Source organism: Colossoma macropomum, unplaced genomic scaffold, assembly GCF_904425465.1.
Source record: "Colossoma macropomum unplaced genomic scaffold, Colossoma_macropomum, whole genome shotgun sequence".
In the NCBI taxonomy this organism is placed as follows: Eukaryota; Metazoa; Chordata; class Actinopteri; order Characiformes; family Serrasalmidae; genus Colossoma; species Colossoma macropomum.
The window spans coordinates 4,781,771-4,806,381 of NW_023494788.1; the positions used below are offsets into that span (position 1 = coordinate 4,781,771).

The window sequence follows — 24,611 nt, forward strand, 5'->3', positions numbered from 1 at the left end:
GCATTATACACTTGTATAAGGAAGAAGAAAGTCATAGGGAAATAAATGAAAAAAAGCTTGCAAGCCCTGGTTGACCACCAAAACTGTTCCCAACAAATAAACAGTACTTAAAGCTTGTATCTTTAAGAGAGAGGAGAAAATCAACCTCCACTCTTGCTTCAGCTCTGAAAAACAAAATTCACAGGTATTTCTGAAAATTTACAAACCAAACAAAGCTGCTGGTGTTCTCCGAACAATGGACTGGCAACCCCAGAGTCAAGACTTCAATGTCACTGAATGTATTTGGGTCTATTTGGATCGTCAGAAGCAGAAAATGCAACCAATGTCTAAGACTGAACTTTGGAAGTTCAGAAAAATATCCAAGCAGATTTCTTTGAAAAGCTGAAAGCATCTTTCCTAAAAAGAGAACAGAAGCTATAATAAAGTCAAACCGTGGACATACTAAATACTGAAAATAACTAAATCATATTTAGTTGTTAAGACTTCTATATATAACTTTGTTATATGAATAACTTAGTGGCCACTTTGTCTGGGAATCAATTACATGAACAGTGGTTTCTGACTTTTGCACAGTACTGAATAAAAATGTCTTTGTCATTGAAGACCTATACAAGAGTATCGTTATCATTCAAAGCATATGACATTCATGTCCTGTATGACCTGATGTCCCATAATACCTGTATCCATACTATAAAAAGATATTGTGGGATTCAATCACCTCTTAGTAATAACATAAGCATGCCAAGTTACAGCATAAAAAAGTTCAAGCTGTAATTATTTATTCATGTCATTAATGATAACACTGTGACACATTAACCACTGCATCACCCGAAATATATCGTAACTCCAGCGGCACATTTTGACACCGTTTTGGTAAGAGTTTGCTGCGGCGTCCCAACTTTAACTGTTTTGCCTTGAGTTATAATCCAGCTCTTTGACTGGGACTTGGCCTTGCTGTGCTGAGGAGATGCTCTTAAAACAACATGTGCAGGTGGTAGTAGATTTGTGAAGAATGGTAGATAAGGCAAAGCCCGAGAATCGTCTGAGATTCACTGAAGTATTTAAAACACTGGCTCGCCTTCAAACGCCTGAATGGAGAGAAATTCAACCGTTTGAGCGGATGTGGGACGGCGTCCAGCATTACCTAAACACAGAGCGTCTCGGAGAGAGCAGGCAGAAGGGTATCGGAGTGGTACCACCAGCTGCAGAACCATTAATTAATGCCCTTTGGTATGCTTGCAGGGCAAAAAACCTTGAACACGTGTGGGGGAAAAAAAACACTAAACACTGAGCTTAATTAGAAAGCACAAGGACGCTGAGTACCATAGCCATCCTTCAGACTCTTTAGCATTGAGTGCTCCTTTCATCTGACACCATTATACTGCAACTGAAACAGTCATTATCTATTACTTCTATACATAATGTTCTATATATACTATCGTTTCTAACGCGCAGTGATAGTTTTGGATGGTGAACACATGGTTGAAAATTTCGTACACTTTGTTCTACAAATAGCACACAATGGAACACTTAGAGAAATAGAGGCCTTGTATAATAAAAACTGAGACTTCTATATCCTAAGCACACGCTATCAATCTTGGGAGATGAAATTTTTCAGTCTCCACTTGAGTTTATGGGGAGGAAAAACTTTCGAGAGGCTGGCTGGGCTCCAGGAGAGAGCAGAAATTATGTTTGGTCGGGACATTTCTTCAAAGATAGTATCTCTATGTTTGAACGCCACGGCATCAGTAGAGTAGGAATCGAATACCAGGCCTACAAATCACGGCGGAGTGCTTATCTTCTGCCAGATCCCAAGGGCTGAACTCCATGGCTGAGCAACATGTCAGGCCCTGAAACAGCAGAGGGATCAGAATCTGGAAATAATAAATGCAGAGGACGTATTGCTTTGATAAAAAGTCAAAAAAAGTTACTGTGTTTATACTGAGAAGAGCAGCACCAAGAACAAGAGGTCACCGTGGTGCACAGTGTCAAGCCTTTGCTCAGTGTGTGATAGAACTATAGCCTGTCATGTTTTTTCATGCCACTGACTCAACTAACCATACCACGACGGCAGGTGAGTGTGCTGAAGCTGTTATTGCTAATGTCTCGGCAGTATTCAAGGAGACATTTTGTTCCCCCACGTCATCAGCGTGTTCTTAACACTTGACACCATCTTTAAAGCGCAGCAGTTAAAAGTGCTAATAGTCACATTTTAGTGTAGCGAGGTTTATAAGGCCTGTCTTGCCAGATCATTTGGCAACAAAACTAACAAGAATACAGTTACTTGAAGAGAGATGTCTCTGGCGGTGTCTGGGTTCACTGGCTGGTCAGCCCATGAGGGGCTTTCCACAGGGAAGACATAGCTGGATGATATCATTATACACTACTTAAAACCTCAATCAGGAATTGTAGAAACAGCACTATGGCTACATGAGGACTATAGCTGAGATTACTTACAGTGTCCTGTAAGATGACCCAGTGCATGTTTTAGTGGCTACTTTGTTATTCAATAAAAAAGAAGGTTCTTTTTTATATATTGTGTACCGCTGATTCCAAAACACATGGCATGGCAACAAATGAACTTTTTCAGGCTCAATCAATCAAAAGCTTATTTCTCCTAGTCACATTTAATTACTGACTTGAAGAAAGTAAAATATTTAGTTGATTTTAGGGTCCACAAGTAACTAATCTGATGAGATGTATAAAACATCCACTCAAATGCAGAATGGAGACTTAACCTAAGACCTAATCACATCTAATGCTGGCTTTAAAAGAGACCTCTTGGCCCTCGAAGCGTCACTATCGTTTTCTTTCAGCTGGGGAGCATGGTGAGAGAGTCAGTGAAAGCTCACTATATAAACACCACTCGGTGACTAGAAAGTGATCCATCAATGTGCACTGCCATTGTAATGCACCTAAGACTGATTAAGTCAAAGCCAGCTAAATCATCTGAATTCCTGCTGTGCCTTGGCCCGGCTTGCTCTCTAGATTAAGATGAAAAGGCCAGCACATTCCTTGTTTGATAATTAATGATGTATCTGTAACTGATGATTGTCTAATCTTAAAACAGTGACTTAAGCTTAGAACTAATCATATCGGGATCATTCTGTTTACTGTATATACTATTTTGTCTGCATAAGAGGCAAAGTCTTTGCAACAAGACTGCAGAGTCTCTCTGTCCGATTAAAAGGAAGTCATAAATTATGATTGCAAACTTGATTTGAATCATAAGTGAAACAAACAAAGTAAGCAGGAAAACTTCTTGTTATCGCTCAAGAAAGATGGAAAAATGGAGGCAGTGGCACCACGAAGCCAGGAATGAAACTGATTTCAATCTGATGACCTCTGATCTCATTTTTCCTGTAATCTGACAGGTCATTAAAGGGTGCACTGCTGGTCGTTAATCTAGCAGTAAGGGACATATACACATCAGTATTTCCCGCTGAAAATCCAAGAAGCTGATTTACAGACAAAATTCCACTCACACACAAACGTCACTTCTTTATATGGCAACTATGACAACAACACATGGTATTTCTACGAAAAGATCAATCAGAAGGAAAGACAACCAAGCTAAAAAAAGGAGACAAACACAGTAGGAAGTTGATTGATATGGAAAGACTACAACTAGCTTTTGTAAAACTTCCTAAGTTTCTCATCAGAAGAGAGATTGGCTGTTATTAGTTGACAGAGGAAGGCAAAAGCAAATAAAGTTGTGATGGACTGGCTACAACTCAGAAGCTGGTGGAGCAAGTATGATCACTATTGTAACACTGGCTTCATAAGCTATACTGAAATCTTGATGGAAGCATCAACTCTATGGCAACAGGACTCTTCTGATTAACCCTCAATACGAAGGGTCCTGAGAAACAGGCTTCGAGTCTAAAGGCCTGAGGTCTCACCCTCTGGCATACTGAAGGCTTACTCAGACACTGCCTTCCCTTACAAGGTCTTTTTTTTAGTAGTTTGTAATGGAAAGTGAGACAGCATGAATAAATCCATGCAATTTACATGCAGAGTAGTGAGGAAGTTAACAGGATCACTGTCAGTCAGACAATGAAGAAGATATGACTTCTTGGCTGTCCCAATACACAAAGACCTTCACAATCATTTAAATGTTTTAATGAATTTAAGATGATGTTTCTATATACTGATATTAAAGTGTTTAACATTATTCTGGACTATGAAACAAAATGAATTTCTCAAAAAATGCTAGAGGACAAAGATGGGAAAGCGAGACAGAAGGAAGGGTTTGGGAGAACAATTGAGAGGTTCACCTCATGAGTGAGAAGCAGTCATGGGTCGCTGGGTGAGATTAATGGTGCATGTCATTGGGGCCTCATGTAGTGGCCTCCATATCTGTCTCATTCCCTCTGGCTAACAGATACACCCATCACTTAGGAATCAAAAACAACGTGGCTGAAAACAACAGCAGCTTTCACTCATGGGTAAAAGCTGACAAAGCTCTCCACCAGGATTTAGTTCAAGTAGTAACACTCTCACTTGCTAATGAGTTCTGGACAGCAAAAAAACCCTAAAAATTTGTATGCTAGTAATACACCAACATGCAGTTGTTGATAAATAAAATGTCAAAGTTTTTTTTTTACATATTCTGAGTAAGTGAGAAATATTGTAGTAAAAAGTGTTAACCAACACAAGAAAAATTGCTGGCAGTAACAAGTTAGAAAGCTGTACAGTGAGTTATAAATATTGGGTTTAAAATGGAAAAGTAATGGAAATACTCCTCTTCTGATTAAACCCTTATCAAAACATTTTGATATCATTTATCAAAAAAAGAGCAAACTTTTTCTTGTTCAGCTGACCAGACCCCATTAGCTGACACTGATTCCGCACCGATTGATACTTTAGAATAGCATGACACCAGCCATCTCTCCTACCCTATAAAAGTTAGTAACTAAATACATTTGTTGCTTAATGGATCTCAGCATGTCATTCATCAGCTGTGATTTAATGCGAGTGGAGAGCACAGTGAGATGGAGGCCAGGCTCGGAGTAGAGATCAGGGGCATGGCAGTTTTACAAGATCCCCTGGAGTGCACAAGCGCTCTCCATCATCCAGCTGGGGTGTCCCACTGTGTGAGACTTATGGCCCAACACTTCAGCAGGGACGTGGCTAATGCAGGACGGCATGTGGGTTAAGACAGGGCTTTGGGGTCCCCTTCTTTTCAGTAACAGCTGAAATGGTTCATCCTTTATGGAGTGCACACCACTGCTCATACAGATATATAGGTAGCGGTGACATGCCTCACATATGGAGGAGTAACATGTACCCATGTGATTGCCTCTGCAGAATTAGAAACGTATGGAGCTCCCATGGTGGTCCTTAAGGAGTATAATTCAATCAAAAGGGATCATCCTGCCCTTACTTTCACGTTCCTCGCTGTATGGGGACAAAGAGTAAGAAGAAGACAAATAGCTGGTTGAAAGAGAAAGGACGAGTCAGAACCACAGGTTTGGGCTAATTTAGGGCTATATAAATGATGTGGATGGTGAACTTTAAACTATGGTGACCTTTGACAGTAGTGGGCAGGCAGGGATTATCTTCTCTTCTCACTGTGAGAGGTAAGATGAGAAGGCCAGAATGGAGGTGATTCACAGCACCATGATGGAGAGCAAGAGTGCACTCCTTCATTTAAACAAGACAGAGGGGGAAAAACCCTTGCAAAAAAAAGGTTAAGGTACTTATTCATTCAAGAGATTGTTTTGGTGATCCATTAAAAGTATCTAGTGGATTCAAGCCTCTTTGGCTAATTTTGATTCAGGATCAGGTATGTATGGCTGAACAAACTTTCTTAATATTTCTAAGCTAAAATTATTTAATTAATGTTTTTCAATACGTTTAATTCGTGTCTACACAAATCATTAAAGTAACTGGTCAGTATTCCATAAAACATCATCAATAAATACTCATTCATATTATTTTTTCCTTTTTTTAATACACAAATCTTTTGTTGTGCTTTGTTAATCCGAAAGACTCTTAGGCGTTATCTTTTCCAGTTAGGACGGCAACCTAATCAGCATATCCACTAGCACGGCCTCCGGTCCCCTCTGCTCCCTCCCTTGTTTGCAGTGGGTGTTATTCTAGTGTTAAATGAATGCTCAGGGTCCAGTGGAGTCCATGGGGGCCAGGCTAATTTGCTGTGGCAGTCAGGACATAGTGATGGAATGTGAATGTCAGCAGGCTCTTTATTTACGCGCTATATAAAACCGACTAGTAATTAACACCGGGGTCCCTCCCGCGCTCAAGTGTAATTGACTGTTTCAAAGGACCGCCACTTCATATTCCAGAGTGTGTATTAAAATTACGCTTTCCATATTGCCTACTCCCTTTAAGGATAAGGGTCAGCACTGCTGGCACAGGCACTCAAACACATCAGATTTCTTTATGAGGACATTAACATTTTGACATATTAATAATGAGTAAGTGTATTAAGCTAGACCTGTGAGGGACCTTGTGCCATCCTCAGGAGGTGCCGTTTTCTTTCTGCTGGGTGGTTTTATTTCTGTTGAGGAGAATGCTTTTGTTGGGCACTTTAAAGTGCTTAATTTGAAAAAGAACCGCATGTAATTTATCCAACAGTAAAACAGTATTACATGTATGGATCAGTTTGGATTCGGTGGAAAAAAAAACAAATCCAAAATAAGATGGAAACAAAGGTAATAGAGAAATAATACAGAAATATTGTAATATCAAAATCCTTTTTCTCACGTTTTTTTAGCCCTGATACCCCAATAACGCTGACTTCAGGTAGTACAAATACCTCATGACTGCTCAATGTTATACAACTACCTACTTGACCACTGGTGCCATACAGAACGCATGTCGTCAACTGTATCGCCCTAACATGTGTCCATATGGTCTAAACAGCCTCCTTGAGAACATAAACTTAATGAGAGAATCATTTGCATTTGTTAATTTGGATTAATGTGTGTTAATTGATTTCTGTGTATTTTAATTAACACAAGTTATAGTTGGCCACAGTTTGTGCTCAGAATGCAAATTAGTTGTGTTTTGCCAATTAAATGTCCTCAGAGGAACATGCAAACCCTCCATGGAGTAATTAGTGTTAATTGGCTTTAAAACTGTAATTAACATGGTTTATGCGAAGCAGCTTACCTTGTTTGTCAATAGGATTAAGCATGGAGTAATGATCAAAAAGTATTTGATTCAGCCATCATCCTAGGTCATGTCTGATGCAAAAAAGAAACAATTAAAATTACACAACCAATTAATTTATTCTGTAATCACAGATGTAACACACTGCAATTGGGTAACAAAAACATTTAAGTGTAATCTCTAAAACAACTGATTGGTTAAGATGTGATATATTTAACTTGAGATGTTCCTTTTAATTTAATGTTTCGAAAGCTCCGAAACCTCAGATTTCTCTACCCTCCGTCTTTTCTGTGGTCTGAACCCTTCAGAGGCGAGGAACTGGTCAATTTTTGCAATCTGGGCCCTGATGTCTGACTGATTATGGTCCTCTTTCACTAGAAGTGTGGGCGTACTTCCCTCAGACACAGGCCGAGACACTTTTCCCAAGCTGTGGAGTCTGGGAGGGAGAGTAGGAGTGCAGTCATGTTTCAACCCATTACCCACAGACCGAGCCACTGGGCTGCCTAGCTGAGCTGAACCGAAGGAGATGGGAACTCTGTTCTCCTGCAGAGAGAAACAAAAATGGCTATAAAGTGTAATAACACTGCACTGATTTAATTCTTGCTGAGTACAAATAAAGCAACTCCATTATTCTACAATTTTAGGCCTATTTACTGTTTTGTTACAAAATTAACATCACGTATACTAGGCTGTTTTGCGTTCTTGCTGATGCAAGTTATAACGCTGTATAATGCTGCTGATATAGAATGATAATCGACCAAATATTAGTGATCAGTGACTAATTTTTAAAACGGTGAGAGCCCATCTTTTTTTTTTTATTAGGGAAAATGCATTCATGTCACTTTCTCCAGACATCAGGTCCTGGGTCTCATAAAGCATTCAGTGTTGTTATATTATCTGTGAGGCACATATGTGTGTTAGTAGTTAGTAGTAGTAGTAGTATAGTAGGTAGTAATCCTTCTATAAATGCTTTAAGGGGAATTCCACAGATTTTTTCAAAAATTTAGCCTAATTCAATTGTTGAGATGTCAACATCATTCAGAATGTTCAGATGTTAAACGATTCACTTTAGGGAAACTTACTGACTCTCTACAGTAGTGAAGATAGGAACGTGGAGATGCAAAGTCTACAATGTAAATATAGCCATTTTATTTACTGTGAAAACCACCAGTAAAAATACGTTTTCTGAGTTTTTATATGTAATGTTGCACATGCTAAAACAGTGGTAAACCTGTAAATAAAATCACTATTTTGCCTTACAATGCCCTGCATGTACCTCTAAGCAATTAATGTGTTTTAAAAAAATAATTTTAAGCTAAAGATTTATCTCAAAACTATTTCAAAACAATGTCTCAGACATCAGGCAGCGCATTTGTGAACTTTCCATGTAATTACACTTTGTGAGTTAGCTTTTAGAGGCATTAAACTCTTGAGACACCTGGTTCCTATCACCACCACTGTGAACAACTCTGACTTTATTAATTTATTAAGCTTCTTTGGAACAAAGCATTTCAAATCAAACTACCACTTAAAAAGCTATTTCTGAAACATATTTGAAAAATCTGTGGAATTTTCCTTTAAGCCAATTTAGAAACCTTTTGGACAGGCTGGTTAACAGTCATTTGAAACTAAGCATGCTTATCAAAATATCTTGTTTGCATTTTCTCTTATATTCCCAAATGCATTTAAAACCTTTGGTGAAAAACTCTGAATTTAAAACTTTAAACCTAAACATGTTTAAAACCTAATAGAAAACTTCCACAACTAAATTCCATAAATGAAAGACACCCAGGAACAAGACACAAATGAATGTTCAAACATAGTTACAGACACTTTAGATTTCATGAGCTCTTAGGTTTGCTCCATGTAGCCTCTTTGTTCCCCTTGGACTTGGGCTACATGCCAGTGATTTATGATCTGTGACTTTTTCCTGCTGTTTTCTATCAACATTTCATTGAGAAAAATGCTACCATTTCACCCCAGTGAAATACGTTTGGGAATGAGAGTTGTCTTAAAGCACTTGTATGTATCTGGGGCTCTATGTGCCTCATAAGTCAACTCACTATGGCCTTCTCCTGTCTGCACATTTGTGAAACTTACTTTCTCAACTGAGATTTCAGAAAATGTCTGCTTGATTGCATTCCATTCTTCATGGTGATTAGTCTTTTGGTCAGGAAGAATGTTTGAAACATTCAACTTGTCAAGAGGCTGGGTAATTACTGAAGCACCTGAGTGACAAGAGGACAATTAGTGCCCAGATATTCTGAGACTGTCAAGGTTTACGTCTGTTGTTCAATAGATTGTTTGGTAACACTTTCTCTTAACGGTCCACTGTAGAATCTGTCTAGATGCTTAACTTGTCTTCACTTTATATTCAACAAAATATCAAATAATCCCACCTTAACTATAACTAACATTAACCCTTTGTCTAAAACCTAAACTCTACCCTAAATCCTGGTCCTATTCCTAACCCTAACACTGGTAATAATCAACTGAGTGCTAGCACGTTAAGCATTGATTTATACACTATAGCGCGCCATCAAAATAAAGTGTGATGCATTATCAACAAAACACGAACTTACCTCGATTTCTTAAGTTGTGCCTTGAAAATAAAGGTGTACTCAATGTTGTACAAAGCTCCTGGAAGCCAGAGGGCAGCACTGATTTCTGCTCTGAAATTATGGGACTTGAAGATGCTGAGGAATTATTTTTGCTTTCCACTGGTAAAACACCTGCAACACTCTGTGAGCATTTCAGCCGTGTGTTCAGTGTTTCTTTTTGAGACATCCTTTGGTCAAACGATCTGAATCTATTGTTGTCATCAAGGTAGAAAGGTTCTGTATCATTAATTTGCATTTCCATATCATTTAGGTGGTGGCCTTGTTTTGTCAGTCTATCACTGGATAAAGCATCTTCCTGCAAGTTTGATATCAGGGGACTTGGGAATGCATCTGCTTTCTGCTGGTCTCTCACGATCTTGGCAGATGAGCCAGCAATACGATTATCTTCTCTTTCATTTCCACCAGGATCTTCTGCTAAATTACCAATGATATCCACAGTGCTTGGAGAGGACAAGCTAAGATGGCTAGCACAAGTGTTCAACTCAGCCTCTGGAATGGATTTTGAATTAGTTTTTTCTGCATTTTTGCTTATATCTTCTAATGCCTCCTGGTACATTCCACTTCTTGACCAAGGGCTCTCCTGTAGTTGTGAGACCTGATCATTAGATTGTCTAAAGGTTGTATCAAGAACTGTGGCAGCCAAGGGCAAGGCTTTCTTATGAGGAGAGGCTGCTGGTTGAGGTACAATTTGTTGTGGTGGACTTGAATTAGCTGCATCTAACTGTTTGTGCTTCATTTGACTTTTAAACACATCTTTTTCTTGTAGCAAAGAGTTTGTATCACTTTCCTCAGGAAGTTTTGGTCCTTCTGTGTGAAGTTCACTATCATTTGGTAAGACACTTAAAGGGCTGTTTGTCCCAGGTGCTGTGGTCTGAGGCTCAACTTCTTTTTTGTCAGCGGCCTGAGATGTCTCGGATGTGTGTTTATCTGATGTCTGGTGCTCTCGCATTTCAGAGACACCCAGACTCTGCTCCTCTGGCCTATCCCTTGATTCAGACATCAATGGGTCACTGGCCACCCTATAAACAGACCTGGTTTTGTGTTCTGATAGCTTGGTGAGGCAGCTGTCTGTGTAACTTTGCACTACACTCGAAGGGCAACCACTATCAAACGTTCCTCGGACTGGTGCGTTTTTAATGACGCTAGTTGCCTGTTTGACAACTAGATCTATGTCTGTATTTGTCACGAATACATTAGCTCCACTGATGTTCTCACTCCTCTCTGACTGATTTGGAGCCAAAGCATCGAGACCTTGTGAAGACGGAGGCACAAGAACAGATTGATCTGTCTGTGAATAAACGTTAACCTCACCACTTTCACCATGAAAGCAGCCATCTTTTGCTGTTTCTTGACACTCGGCAGTCCTTTCATCTATGCAAGGAAATTAAATTCATGCATCATTACAAGTTGAAAAATAAGAAGTACAGGTAAGCTTTCTTGATAAAGATATTCTGTCAGCCCAGGAACTCACTCCCCCTGCATCACATCATTCTGTGCAAAAATATTAGTTTTAACGGCGCCCAGCTTGGCTGGAGAACAGAAGCTTACATTCCTCTCACCTGGAATGTCTTCAACCTCTTTGCGGTGTCTCATTTGTTCATAGTCGTTTTGAGGACTGATTTGACCAACTTCAGTGTCTAAAGATGCACCATTACTGAGATTGCTTGCTGTGGTCAGATGGACATCATAGTTTATGCTCCTAGAAGAATCCTTTTGGATGGTGAAGCTATCCTCCAAGCCATTCTAGAAGCAGATAGTGAGTTCATTATGCCACATCTGTCCATTTGATCAATAATCTTAGCAAAACTCACTAGAGGATCCATTATTAGCATACAAAATTGGGTCATACTACCTAAATATCAAACAACTGAACCACTGTTCCGAAGTCCTTGTAGTCCAATTGGGTTTGAGTTTGCATATATGAATAAAACCTACAAGTTACCAAATTGGTCTATTGCTTGGTGCTTTACAACATCCTTGAAGCTCAACCACATCAGAATGAAGCTTAAATCTATAAACTTAGATAATTTAACCTTAACAGTACTGTACAGTTTACCTCTACATAAGGTGTATAACATCCATACCTCTAAGCCATGAATAATTTTGGCTTGGTGCATTGCATTAGAGGACAGTTGTTGATGTTTTTCATGGAGATTATCGTATGCTTCTTTCACAGCCCTCAGTTCTTCCTGATCTGCTTGCATCTTTGCTTGCAGCGTCTTTATCTATTTGACAACACCACAAGCACCAAATTATTTTTCCTTAGTTTAACAAAAATATCTGTAATTTTTAGACTTTTTATATGACTATTTTTAGAACAATGTTTATATTTATATTTATTTTTTGTAGAACAATAAAACAGTTTTGTAGAACTACCTCTTTTTCCAAAGTGAGTCTGGAATTTTTGTACTCCTCTATCACCTGCATAAGGCTGTCCTCTTTTTCTTTACTCCTCTCTTGGCTCATTTCATGTTCTCGTTTAAGGACCTGCAATTAAATTAATCACCTGGAAATTTTTTAATGCAAAAATAAATTTTTATATGTTTATTCAACCTAGATAGAAAATTCTTAACAGACTGAAAGGCCCATGCAAATCAGCAGGGTTTTGTCACGTTAATAAACGTTTTAATCTGTGAATAAATGTGTGAATTAAACAAAGGCATGGAGGCTATAAAAGTGCAGGGAGAATAAACACACTTACAATTATTGACTTGCAATTCATGCTTCCTAAATGTGCAAATGTGATATACAATGCTCTCAATTATTTTTTTTATGAGCTATTGTTATTTATTTCTGTTCTTAGTACATTTTAACCATTATCATTTTAATGTGAGATAAAATAGTCAAAGTCAAGTGTGGCACAAGGTAAATATGTGATTTATTATTAATTTTTTTTTTAAGTTTTCATAGGTATCGATTTTGATTGGTGAAGCAAGTTTAATATATACAGTATACAATATCTCAGAAGAGATGTTATGGACTTCCATTTGTTTGTTTAACCATTTCCAAATCCAGTATTATTTGTAGTTATCATCCAATACCCAGGCTAATCAATGCTTCATTCAGTTCAATCAGGTGTGCTGGTAATAGAATTTAACAAATCTATGCAATAAATGTATGGCTGGAGGCATCAGTGAGAAATCTGGAACCAAACCTCTGCTCTTCTAACAAGCTCACAACATCTTATCTAATGGTCTTTAATGTTTTTATTGGCAGTTACTGCCCAGCTAAATGTTTTTAAACAATTGGCTTAGGTGGCTGACTTTTGTATAATACTATAAAGATCTAGGCTTCTTCTTGACGTCACTAACTTGTGTTTGCAAAGTTACAGGAAAATACTAAAAAAGTGGTTATTACAGAACTTATATTCAAATTGTTTGCAAATAGTTACAGAGAAACACACCATTAGTAAATATAAACACACACACATACAGGGAGGGGCAACTGATACAAAATGATGCTGTTTTGAGAGAGACTGACCTGGTACTCCTCTGTGTGTGTGAGGAGCTGCTGTTCGGTTCGGCAAACAGCCTGGGTCTGAGTTTGCAGTAGCCACTGGGCATGCTGGAGAGAGCTCATCAGCTTCTGACACACATACACATAGCCCACTGAGTGAGACGTATTACCGGCTTAAGGCCAGGATTACTGAGCAATGTCACCACTGCAATTTCTTTTAAATAGTATGCAAAAAACTAAACTCTGTGAGAGAGGGAAAAAAGTACCACAGTATCCGTTTCTGTATTATTCTTGTCAAAATTTATAATTTTGTATACCTTTCCAGAGTTGCACCTGGAAAAACATAAACCAATATTTCAAGCTAATAAACTGACCTGCTTCTCTGCCAGTTCCACAGCATTTTCATTTCTGAGTTTCTTATTCAGTTCCTTCTCCTACAAAAAGGAAGGGATGTACAAATAGTGTAGTCATCTGCACTGCCCCCCTCAAGCTGTTAAATCCCTTAAGTTTTCGATAATGTATATATAAAAAAGGTACCACAATAAGCCTTTGTTGAAGCTCCTGTATTTGTTGTTCTCTCAGGAGACAATTAGAACTCTCCTCTCCAGATCTGTGGATTGACGCAACTTTGCATTTTACCATTTCACCGTTAAGCCGCTCCACATCCTTCACAACAAGATAAAAAGAGTTTGAACTTTAATGACCCATTGAATATATCATATTCAGTTCAGAGTATTTTAAACAATCATGGCTAGTTAAGCTGCAATAATACATGCATTGTCTAGTAAACTAATACCAGTAAACTCCATTGTCTAGTGAACTAAAATGCCAAATAAATAAAAAATGAGTTTATTTAAAACAATACCTTTTTTAGGGCAGCAATTGTAGATTCTTGTTTTTTGTTTATGGATGCAAGCTTTTTGTTAAGTCGCACTGCCTCCTCCACTTGAAGCAAAAACAAAGAGACTATATATATATATATATATAAGAAGTGATGTCATTGTTTTAAAACTTTCAGTTCACTCTACAGTTTTAAAATGTGCACTGATAAACAATCTTGGACATAATACAATGATATAAAATGACAATAAATTTAAAACATATTGCTGCTGTCCAAAAAGAAAAAAAAACTGAACTAGTATCTATTTTTTTATTTCGGTTTCTACTTTTCTACATCGTTTGAGCACAGCCTCTGTCCTTTACATTGTGTAAAATTTCATGATGATTTGACCAATAGAAATTGCTTGGAATATATTTTTACTCATTTTTCATTGAACACTATTCTAGAGCTAATGAAAAACATAATACTTACAATACATAGTAATGGGAAAATGTCTCTTAAATTGATGAATGCCTTATCATTGCTTTCATAAATACTGATACCACTGTTTGGAAGTAGCAGATAATAATGTTTATTATACTATCTGCTCAACATAAACTGTATTTAAACATGGGTTGATGACTAAATAACATTCAAGAATGACTATCTTTAACAGACCCTGTTTCCCAATGCTGAAATTTACCAAATATCTCAAAAAGGTATAATGATCTAGCACGTTCTTTGTAAATAAATTATTACAAACAAACAAACAAACAAACAAAGAATAATATAAAATAAGATCCACCCTTCTTACTATGTGTATACAGAGAGCTCATATTTCAGAATATATTCTAATTTGCTGAGCTTTAATATTTCGGCCTGGGCATGTCACTGACACTTTATTTTATTAAGGCTGCATTTGACAGTGATAAACGAGGCGTTTGTCTCTGATGCCTGGCATACCGTTCTGCTCCAGTTTCCCGTGGGCTTGTTTCACCATGGCGCATTGTCTTGTGACGGCCTCGAAACGCTTCTCCACCTCTCCTAGCTGATTCAGATGTCTGTCCTTCACTTGAGTCTGCAGCTGCAACTTCTGCTCCTGCAAAGTATTTGCACTTTACTCCCTCTGCAGTGAAATTATTTTACATTATGACAAAAGTAAGACCAAATCACATGGTCTTATATTTATTGAGCATCTTGCACCAAGCATACTGATTTAGAGTATGGTTCTTCCATATAGCGACTCATTCAGAAAGGCTTATATAGAGAAATCTGGCCATGCAGGCTTGTCTCTCTGGGTCTGAAGACCTTTGTTTAACATCTTGGCTGAATGCTTCTTCTCCCCGTCAGATAAGAGTTCCATTTTTACGAATGCCTGAGGGGCTTTTATGCGAACCCCCCTTGTCATTACTGTTTGATTGTCTGTATCAAACAGATTTTCTCTCCGTCACTTGAAAGGTTAAGCAGATTGAGGCTCCAATATAAAATATTTTAATAGTGGTATTTTCTCTGCTGCACTGGCAGTTCAAGTGTCACACACACTCCCTATCCGTTACTCCTGATGAGCCGCTCTCTCCTCCCCACATCCTCCTCTTTAATTCCTCCCTCTCCCACCCGCCTCTGTCAACAATTTATATAATTGGAAATCCTTACCAGCTCGCTTAATTTCTTCTCCAAACTGTACTTGAACAACTGTAACACAGTAGAAAAAGAAATAAAAGTTTTGTTTAGAGCGTTCTTCCCTGTCTCTAAGGACAATGCATGACTTCTCAATGAAGGATACCAATTTTGGAGAGACTTAGCCAGGCAGTAAATGCTGTAACGACTGGGAGGAATGATTTGGGGGAAAAAATCTCACCAATATTATGAATGCAGTTTAAACTTAGATCACTTTCTATAAATTAAGCTCCAGGCTTTTTTTCACAGAGAAGACCAGCACATGTTTTTCAGTCTTACATTGAATGCAGTACGCCAGACTGCCAGTTCACAAGCTCGGTGTTATTAGGTTACATTTTTTCACTAAAAACACTGAATAATGTAACACATAAATAAAATTTTCTTGGGTGCATAAAAAACATTTGCACAGTACAGTATATATTGAACATGGTTCACCAATCAACATCAATACCTATGAGAACTCTAAAATAAGAATCTTTAATAAGAAATCACATATTTACCATGTGCCCCACTTGACTATTTTATCTTGCCCTAAAATGCTAGTGGTTAAATTGTACTAAGAACAGAAATAAAGCTTTTGTGATTTAAAAATTTAACTTTTCAAATTGCGATTTTAATTAAAAAACAATTAATTGTCGAGCTCTAAAATAGTGACAGCATTAAACTTGTGCTAAAACAAAATGTTTGCATGTGTGAATAACTGGATGGCCAACTACTTTAACAAAATTTACAATCAATTATGAGTCAACACAGAAAATACATTGATAATTTAGAAATTCTATACTTCGATTACAGTGCATTGTAATCAAGTCCATAACACTTTATTTTCCTGAATGCAGATTAAGTCCAAACCTAGACTAAAAAGAATTTCCAATGGTGATACACTACTGGCACCACGATTCAGATGAAGACTAAGCTAAATCCATGTCTGTGAAATGTTCCCCAAATGTAATAAGTTCACAGCCCTACCAAATAAACACTTAACAAGCACCATTACAGCTAAATCGGACAATTGAACAGAGGGTGTGATGAACCATACAAGAACACATATATCACCGACATTGTGCGATTTGTCTGACAACACCAAATAGACCTACACAGACACCCACTCAAAAGGTCAGCCATGAGATGAATTTTCCCACTGTTGACTTAAATTACCCAAAAGGCACACTGGAAGAGATGGGAAGAGTAGTTTTGAATGGGCACTCAAAACAAGACTACTGTGTTAGAGTGCAGGTTTACCTGCAGCAGCTTCAGTTCTTCTTTCAGACTGGTGATCTCTTTGTCCTTCAATTCAGCACTCAGCTGGTGCTTCCCCTTTCACGTTAATTAGCATATCATTAGTCACATTAGAGATCATTTGCATATTACAATATTTGTGTGATTAAATGAAACATTAGTGCAGCATTAGAGAAGAAAAACCACATATATCTACCTTCTCTCCCTCAATTCCTCTGACCTGAGCCTGAAACTTAACACAGAAATTTAACATATTATTATGAGTTGGCTTTATGTCTTCATGTTCACTATGGAAGTAAGCATCATACGTGAATCACTGAAATTGTAAGATAAGACCTTTATCTACCTGCTTTTTAACAGCTGCAAGTGATTCTGAATGTTCTTTTGACATCCTGTCAACCTGACTTTGTAAAGACTCCTGAAAATTTGCACAAATTGTCAAAGAACTAAATGTCTAAATCTAAATGTTAGGAGAGCAATATTTTTTTTCTATGCAAGGCTTTAAATTTGTGTATTTTTAATATATACAGACTATTGCCAAGTTACCCACCTTCTGCCACTCCAGTTCTTGCTTCTCCAGTACAAGTTTACAAATTTGAGCCTCATACCGCACTTCAGAATCCTGAACGGAAATTATGCAGAAATGGATATTTTGAATTAATGACCTCCGGCAAAGTGTAAAGACTAAATGTGTTTATGATTAATATTCAAAATTTTAGACGAAACTACACACAAGCCCCATCCTAAATAAAAAATAAATAAATAAAATTCAGAAGGAAAAAGCTATACACAAATCACATTTTAATGACTCACGCAGCATGTTTGGGAAATCACTGGTGCATTAAAGAGAAGATATTAGCACAAAGCCTTCCTTGTCCTCCTTCAGTAAAGGTAAAAGTAAATGGCTTCTTACGAAGGGACTTTTTATATGTATGTAGGAGTTTATTTATATTTCCCATTAAACTGTGCTACCAGCATAGCATACTCGAAAATGCACACTAGATAAAGCTGTTAACTGTTGGCAAAGAGACAATAAATTCAATAGAGATTTTGCCCAGCAAAGAGCACATTAAAGTTGGTAATCCATGTAAATTTTAAAGGACAGGAGCTTTACTAGCTGAAAATGCCTCAAGGTGAATAAAGTCGGGCAGTTCAGAACAAAAATGTATCATTATAATTATTAATAAATAAATAAATTCTAAATATGATGTGTCACCCTAGATGATTAAAATCCCATGCATTAGATATTCATTTTAACTTTGCCTTCATACTTGTACGCTAAACAGAGGCACTATCAGAATCACTAAATTCAGCCATTCTAACAGAACCTACACTTTACTTTTATAATGTATATTGAAAGATGCATGATGGTATGCAGCTGAGTACTAAAAACCTGACAGTGCGCACTCCAGTTTAACCTTCAGCCCAATAAACTAGAGAACTACAAAGTGTTAGTTTAATGGCATGCCTGAGGAGCGGACTGATTTAATGTCTTTGTTCCCCACCAGCATGATAATAACAATAAAAGAAGGGTGATCCAATACTTTAGTTTTGGTCCTACAACCTTTGCGTGTCCAGTGTCAGGTTTTAAGTGCTTGCTTGAGGGAAACGGTTTACAAGCACAGAGACGTGAATTTGTCAGGTCCTGCTTGCATGACCCCATCCTGATGTAAATGCAACTACAGCTGGCTCTATTCCAAATGGCCAAAAACTGCTGCTAGCTGCCTCATCCAAAAACCCATAATACTCCCCCCACGAAATTACACTTCTCAGTTCTTCACTTAGCTGAATAGAGCTGTTATATTAGAGACACACAACCTAAAGACGAGAACATCTATTACTTTGTTGTCATCTTTCTGTATCTTTTATATCATTTATATCTTCACAACTCAATATATAAGCAGAGATTAAAAGTGAATATTAAAAAACTAAAACTAGTTGTTAAGCATGGTATACTCTATTTACTTTATTTGCAGTTTTTGTATTCTTGATCCTTTCAGTTTCTGATAGTTATGTGAATTTTGTGGATAAAAATGTTGCAGAAACGTACCTCATATGGTACGTTTCTGGTGGGAAAGCTTTCGCCAGAGTTTGTTTGTGTCTGTGTACCGAATGACTGAACTAATGACCTTTCCAAAAATCTTGCTCTAGGACTAAAACATATTTCAGTTTATTTTAACATTAAAAAATGTTGCATGCACTTTAAATGATTTATTGTTTTAACTTAAAAAGTAAGTAAACCGGCTGCCACAAAAATTAAAGCTTATTAAACTTCTAATAATTAGTGAACAGAACAAAAATCAATGCTACAATCTGTCATCATGTTATTTACGGAAGCCCTAAAGGGCCATAGATTTTTTTTCACTTTACTTTTACCTTTTTTACTTAATTTTTTGCATGATAACAAGATATTGTCATATTTATGCCATTAGCAAGACATAGCGAATTTTATCTTATTAAAACAATGTTTATGTTGTGACAATGACGTAAATAACTTAAGATCTAAAGAAAACATTCTTTGTGATAATTGTCTGTTGTCATGGACAACTGGAGTGAAATAGCATGCGAATCCACGGCCATTCAGGGCTTAAACAATTATTTGAAGTTCAACTAAATTTTTATTTTAAGGCAGCCAAGCTTACTTTTGTAAGTTAAAACACCGCATAATTCTTTTCACAGTGTGTGATGAAAGCCTTCAGCTTTGTCTTACAGTGTACATTACCACTATGATAACTGCTATCAATCATGAATTGAGATGAATATAATGCACACTGTGATCATACCCTGTGAATATGCAATTCCTCCACTGCCTCTAGGAGTCTTGTCTTAAATTCCAAAAGCTGTACTGAAATGATTCCACTGTCAGGTTCGTGAATAATTTCTGAGGATCTCAGTTCAACACGTTTCTCCTCAATCTGAAGGAAGACAAACAAAGACAGTATAATAAAGAGTGGTCATAATCATACTTTGCTATTCTAATGTATAGTATGTATAATCCTGTTCTGCCTGAGAAACATTTCTACATACCACAGACTCAAGATGCTGAGCTTCAATATCACTGCTTGGCTCCATGTGGCAGTGAACATACAATTTAATCAGATCAACTGTAAGATTATAGATAGGAAAGAACGGAAAATACACAAAATAACAGCTTAATTTTAAAAAGTCTCTTAAATAACCCATCATCAACAGTAGTATGAATGCAGCCTCAGCACCAATTTGGATGAACTTGAAACTCTCTAACCCATCAAAGTAAAAATGATGCCGGGCCAAGAACATAATAGGGGTCAGGGCTATAAAACTAAATGGACAGATTGCACTGTCATTGAGCTGGAATTACATAAGTTATTTAATTTGACCTGCAGTTGGTCCCCTGTCTCCCCACTGTACCTGACTTCAGAAGTGGGAGGTCTTCACTTTGCCTGACGCTGAGAGGCTTTTGTCCATTTAGCTGTTGCTGTTATCAATCATGTGCAGGAATTAAATGATCCTGTTAGAATTTGCTACTATCACAGATGACCGGGGGGCCAATGTCTTTATTTGCTTCTTCACTGATTCACTTCAACAGATATTAAACAATTTTATAAGCCATGAAAAGTAAAATTAAAAGGACACCATCCATAAAATCTGATAATTCCCTGCCTACAGCATGAAGTCTGTATTACCTCCTGTGAACTATTTCATAACGGGTGTTGTAATGAAGAAGGCAGTGGTCACTTCTGGTAGCTGAGAGCAGAATGGAAGTCTTTGAGAGTGCATCTGTGACCTGTAAGTTGATGCAACACCAGTTTAGTACTTTATACGTCAAAGTCAATTTGAGACATTGACCTGTGTAATACACATAACTGCTACTCTAGAACAAACCAGTACAGCCTAGAGAACTAAAACTTTATTTACTCCTATAGTAGACATCTTAACTGCATATGAATTTAAACTTTTTTGGCAAAATGAAATTTACTTGGTAAGGCTAATATAAACTAAAAACATGATAATTTATAATTTTGTAATATGTAATGGAAGTATAGTCTGTATCACAGGCCCCATTCAGATTTAGCATTTACAAATGTCTTGGGTAATACAATCAAAAGTGAACAGGGCTAAGTACAGGTGTGAACGGGGTCTTGGAGACGCATTGCAAGCCAGACGGTCAAATCATCTTTGGAAGTGGACAGGGACACATGATCTAATAACACAGTCATGTAAATGTAATGTGAATGTTAAAGCATCCTGATGCATGTCAAACAGCATCATAGCGCCGCCTAATCAACAGCATCATAACAGCAGATACAAAGCAACTGCTTTGATTAGATTCTCTCTTCATCTCTTCTCCCGTTTGTTGTATTAGTGTAAAGATTCCAAAGCTCAGACATGATCAGCTGTTATTCATGGAACAACATATTTGCAAAACAACCAGATTTCAAACTCTTCAGGATTACCACGTTTCATGTGGCAGTGGTTTAAAATTAACCCTACAGAAAATATAATGGGAGATGTTTAATCTATCAAAACTATATACCAAGCTCACAGTACAACAACATAAAAGTTATCATTTTAGGTAATGATAGTTAGGACACATGCGTTTTTAGGATGCACAGGCTTGTTGCAGGCTTGGCTGCATACGTGTGTAAAAGGACTGGTAATTGTCAGGCCCCCAGGCAAATTTGAATGGTCATTTCTGAGCTCTTCCTTTGCTGCTCAGTAAATTCTAAACAGGCTACTACACAGACAGCTACTGTATTCGCAGTTTTAACATTACCACATCCATCTCATATAAAATGTGAAGTGAAATGAGAAACAACTGTCCCACATGAGGGTTAAACTTCTGACCATGCTAACAACGAAACAAGTTGGTAAATGGGTACTAGCAACAACAAAAGCAATTTTCAATGGGCAATTCTTTGCCTTCACTGACTGAAATCCAAGGGGGTTTTATATACAAAACAGTGGCCCTTTAAAAAATACAAAATAACATTTTCATCTGGGGGGAATTCAATTCAAATTCGAGGTATTTTTCAAATGTTCTGCATAAATTAATTGTTAAGGTGTAAACAAAGTCATTCAGAACAGTTTGAAATGTGTAGAGAAACTTACTGAGTCAGAATTGTTCATAGTGGTGATGATAGGAACCAGACATCTGAGGAATTTAACGCCTCTAAAAGTTCTCTCACAGGAAAAATGTTACAAATCTGCTGCCTGATTCCTGAGACATTGTTTCATTATAGTTTTGCACATCTTTTAGAATCTGTTAATAGTGGATTAACCGATATTAACGTTACATATAAAAACTCAGAAGACATATGTATATTTACTGGTTGTTTTGGATAGTAAATAAAACAGCTATATTTGTGTTGCAGATGTCATAAACCCTGTGACGTCTGCAACGCAAATATCCCCACCACTGTAAAGAAATCTGAGTCTGTTTCTCTACAATGAACCATTTCACATGAAAACACTCTGAACTGATATGTTCACATGTCAACAACTGAATTATGCAGATATTTTTCAAAAATTAAAAGGTGCAAAACCATTTGGGGGCTTTTTGGTAGCGAAGTGACCCCAAGAAATTTTCTGCCAAAACATGCGGTCAGTGACATTACAATAACTACTCATGCAGTATGAGGATTGGGTCATGAACTTCAGTATCGGAGGCAAACACACTTCTTCTTCTTCTAGGGATGCACCGATATGGAAACTGTGGGCTGATGTCGATATCTGATATTTTTCATGTGAAAATCTGTCTATGCCAATACGTAAACATATGTACAATGTAGATATTGGTTCAGAAAACCTGGATTAGCGTTAGAGACACATTTGTCATTTATTTGTACAGGGTTGAAATGCATATGAAGTATTCTAAATATGATAGGAAGTATCTCTAAATGCATAGAAATGTACAGGGTTAAACATTTTAGCATGGTATCCCACTGTCGCCTAAACTCTTCCAGAGTACTATAAATATATCATTAAATATCAGTTTAAAATACTGGTCAAATAAAATCTGTCTGAGACTGATATGACTGTGATATGATTGTGCATCCCTACTGTCTTCTAAACTAACAAGGCAGAACATAGAAAACCGGATGATTCTGAATCAGATTTTGATTGGACATTAAACACAAAAATTAATTTTATTAAATTACACTACATTTCATCACTAAAATACTTTAAAAAAAATACAATTTTAAAAGAAAATAACGTAATGTTTTTATTTCATTCTTTTTGTTTGCTCTGATAACACTTGGGTTGTATTCACAAAGCATTTCCATTCAGTAGTGTTATTTTTGGACCAGTGTTTTTTTTAACCAAATGGTGTCGGAGCTCTGTAACTAAAAAGTGTACAAAATCTGATCTGGGATCCGCTGTCCTGTTTTGAGACGCTTTTTAAAAATGACTCATCTACTTATGTTTGACAGCTGCTCTAATTTTCAGTTTGTTATCCAATAAAATTTCATATTTAGTCAAAAAATGGTCTGAAGGTGGCATACACAATTTTACTCCACATACTGAGCTAACAAGGCAATTGTATGAATATGACTGGCTTGTACATTAAAAGGGACCTCCAACAATTTTTCAAAACTTCTGAATAACTCAGTCCTTGTGATGTAAACAAAGAACTTCAAAATGGTTTGATGTGAAATGGTTCATTGTAAAGAAACTTACAGACTACAGATTTCTTTACAGTGTTGGTGATAGAAACCAGGAGTCATGATGTCTAAAACACAAATACAGCCATTTTATTTAAAATACAAAACCACCAGTGAACCTGCACACATCTTCTGAGTTTTTATGAAATTTTGATGATGGTAAAATAGTCATGAATCTGAAAAAAAGTTTCTTTCTGCACTATTTTTGCATTACAACACTTTACGTGTACCCCTCCACCAAGAGCAGGCTAAAATAAATGGATTAAAATACATTTTAAGCCAAAGCATTATCACAATACTATCACAAAACAACGTGTCAGACATCAGGCAGCATATATGATATAATTAATAAAGGTCTGTGAGGAAACTTTAAACTCTTCAGACGTCTGGTTCCTATCACCACCACTGTGAACAATTCTGACTTGTCAAGTTTCTCTAGAACGGAGCATTTCACACCAAACCACTCTGAATAACTTTGTTTACATCTCAACCATTTAAATATTTAGAAGTTTTGAAAAATCAGTGGAGTTCATCTTTAACTAAAACTCGGGGTTTTGAAGTTCAGCCACGATTAGATTTGGGTCAGAGAAGCTCACAGATGGAGCCTAAAGCTAAAGCTAAGTCTTCTCCACAGCGCATTCATGAACCTGTTAGCTACCTCAGACTGTACAGGCTCTGACGATAAAATCCTAAAATGTGACGACAATGGCGACATTTTTAGCTAGAAGGCGATTAAATGACCCGAGTTAGCTTTACATAGTAAGTTAACTTACCAAGTATTGAAAATAATCTGCAGAAGACCTGAGGAGTTAGCTTAGCATAGTTAACGCTAACTTAGCTAGCGCTGAATCTCACAATACGATACTTCCTGCAGTTATTTTGTAATAACATAAACACATTTTAAGTACATTATAGGTTTCTCAGCACTTTTACTATCTTATAAGTAAGTTATCTTTGTAAAGGGGCTATAAAAATAATCTTCGAGTCGTTAGTTTCCTCAGAAAGCATTTAACTAAC

At 37.1% G+C, this 24,611-nt stretch overlaps 1 protein-coding gene across 1 annotated transcript; it reads right to left on the minus strand.

Moving 5' to 3' along the window:
- Positions 1-7,374: 7,374 nt before the first annotated feature.
- LOC118806502 (myosin-13-like) lies at positions 7,375-20,022 on the minus strand. The gene is made up of 18 exons (XM_036567931.1): positions 19,978-20,022; positions 19,734-19,865; positions 17,501-17,572; positions 17,297-17,368; positions 17,147-17,182; positions 16,954-17,028; positions 15,688-15,726; positions 14,998-15,133; positions 14,080-14,159; positions 13,752-13,880; positions 13,589-13,648; positions 13,239-13,343; positions 12,119-12,245; positions 11,843-11,967; positions 11,414-11,501; positions 9,720-11,129; positions 9,238-9,365; positions 7,375-7,680 (listed from the first exon to the last, which is right to left on the minus strand). Exons 1-18 carry the CDS (start codon positions 20,020-20,022, stop codon positions 7,375-7,377), a joined length of 3,165 nt encoding a protein of 1,054 aa, XP_036423824.1.
- Positions 20,023-24,611: the final 4,589 nt, after the last annotated feature.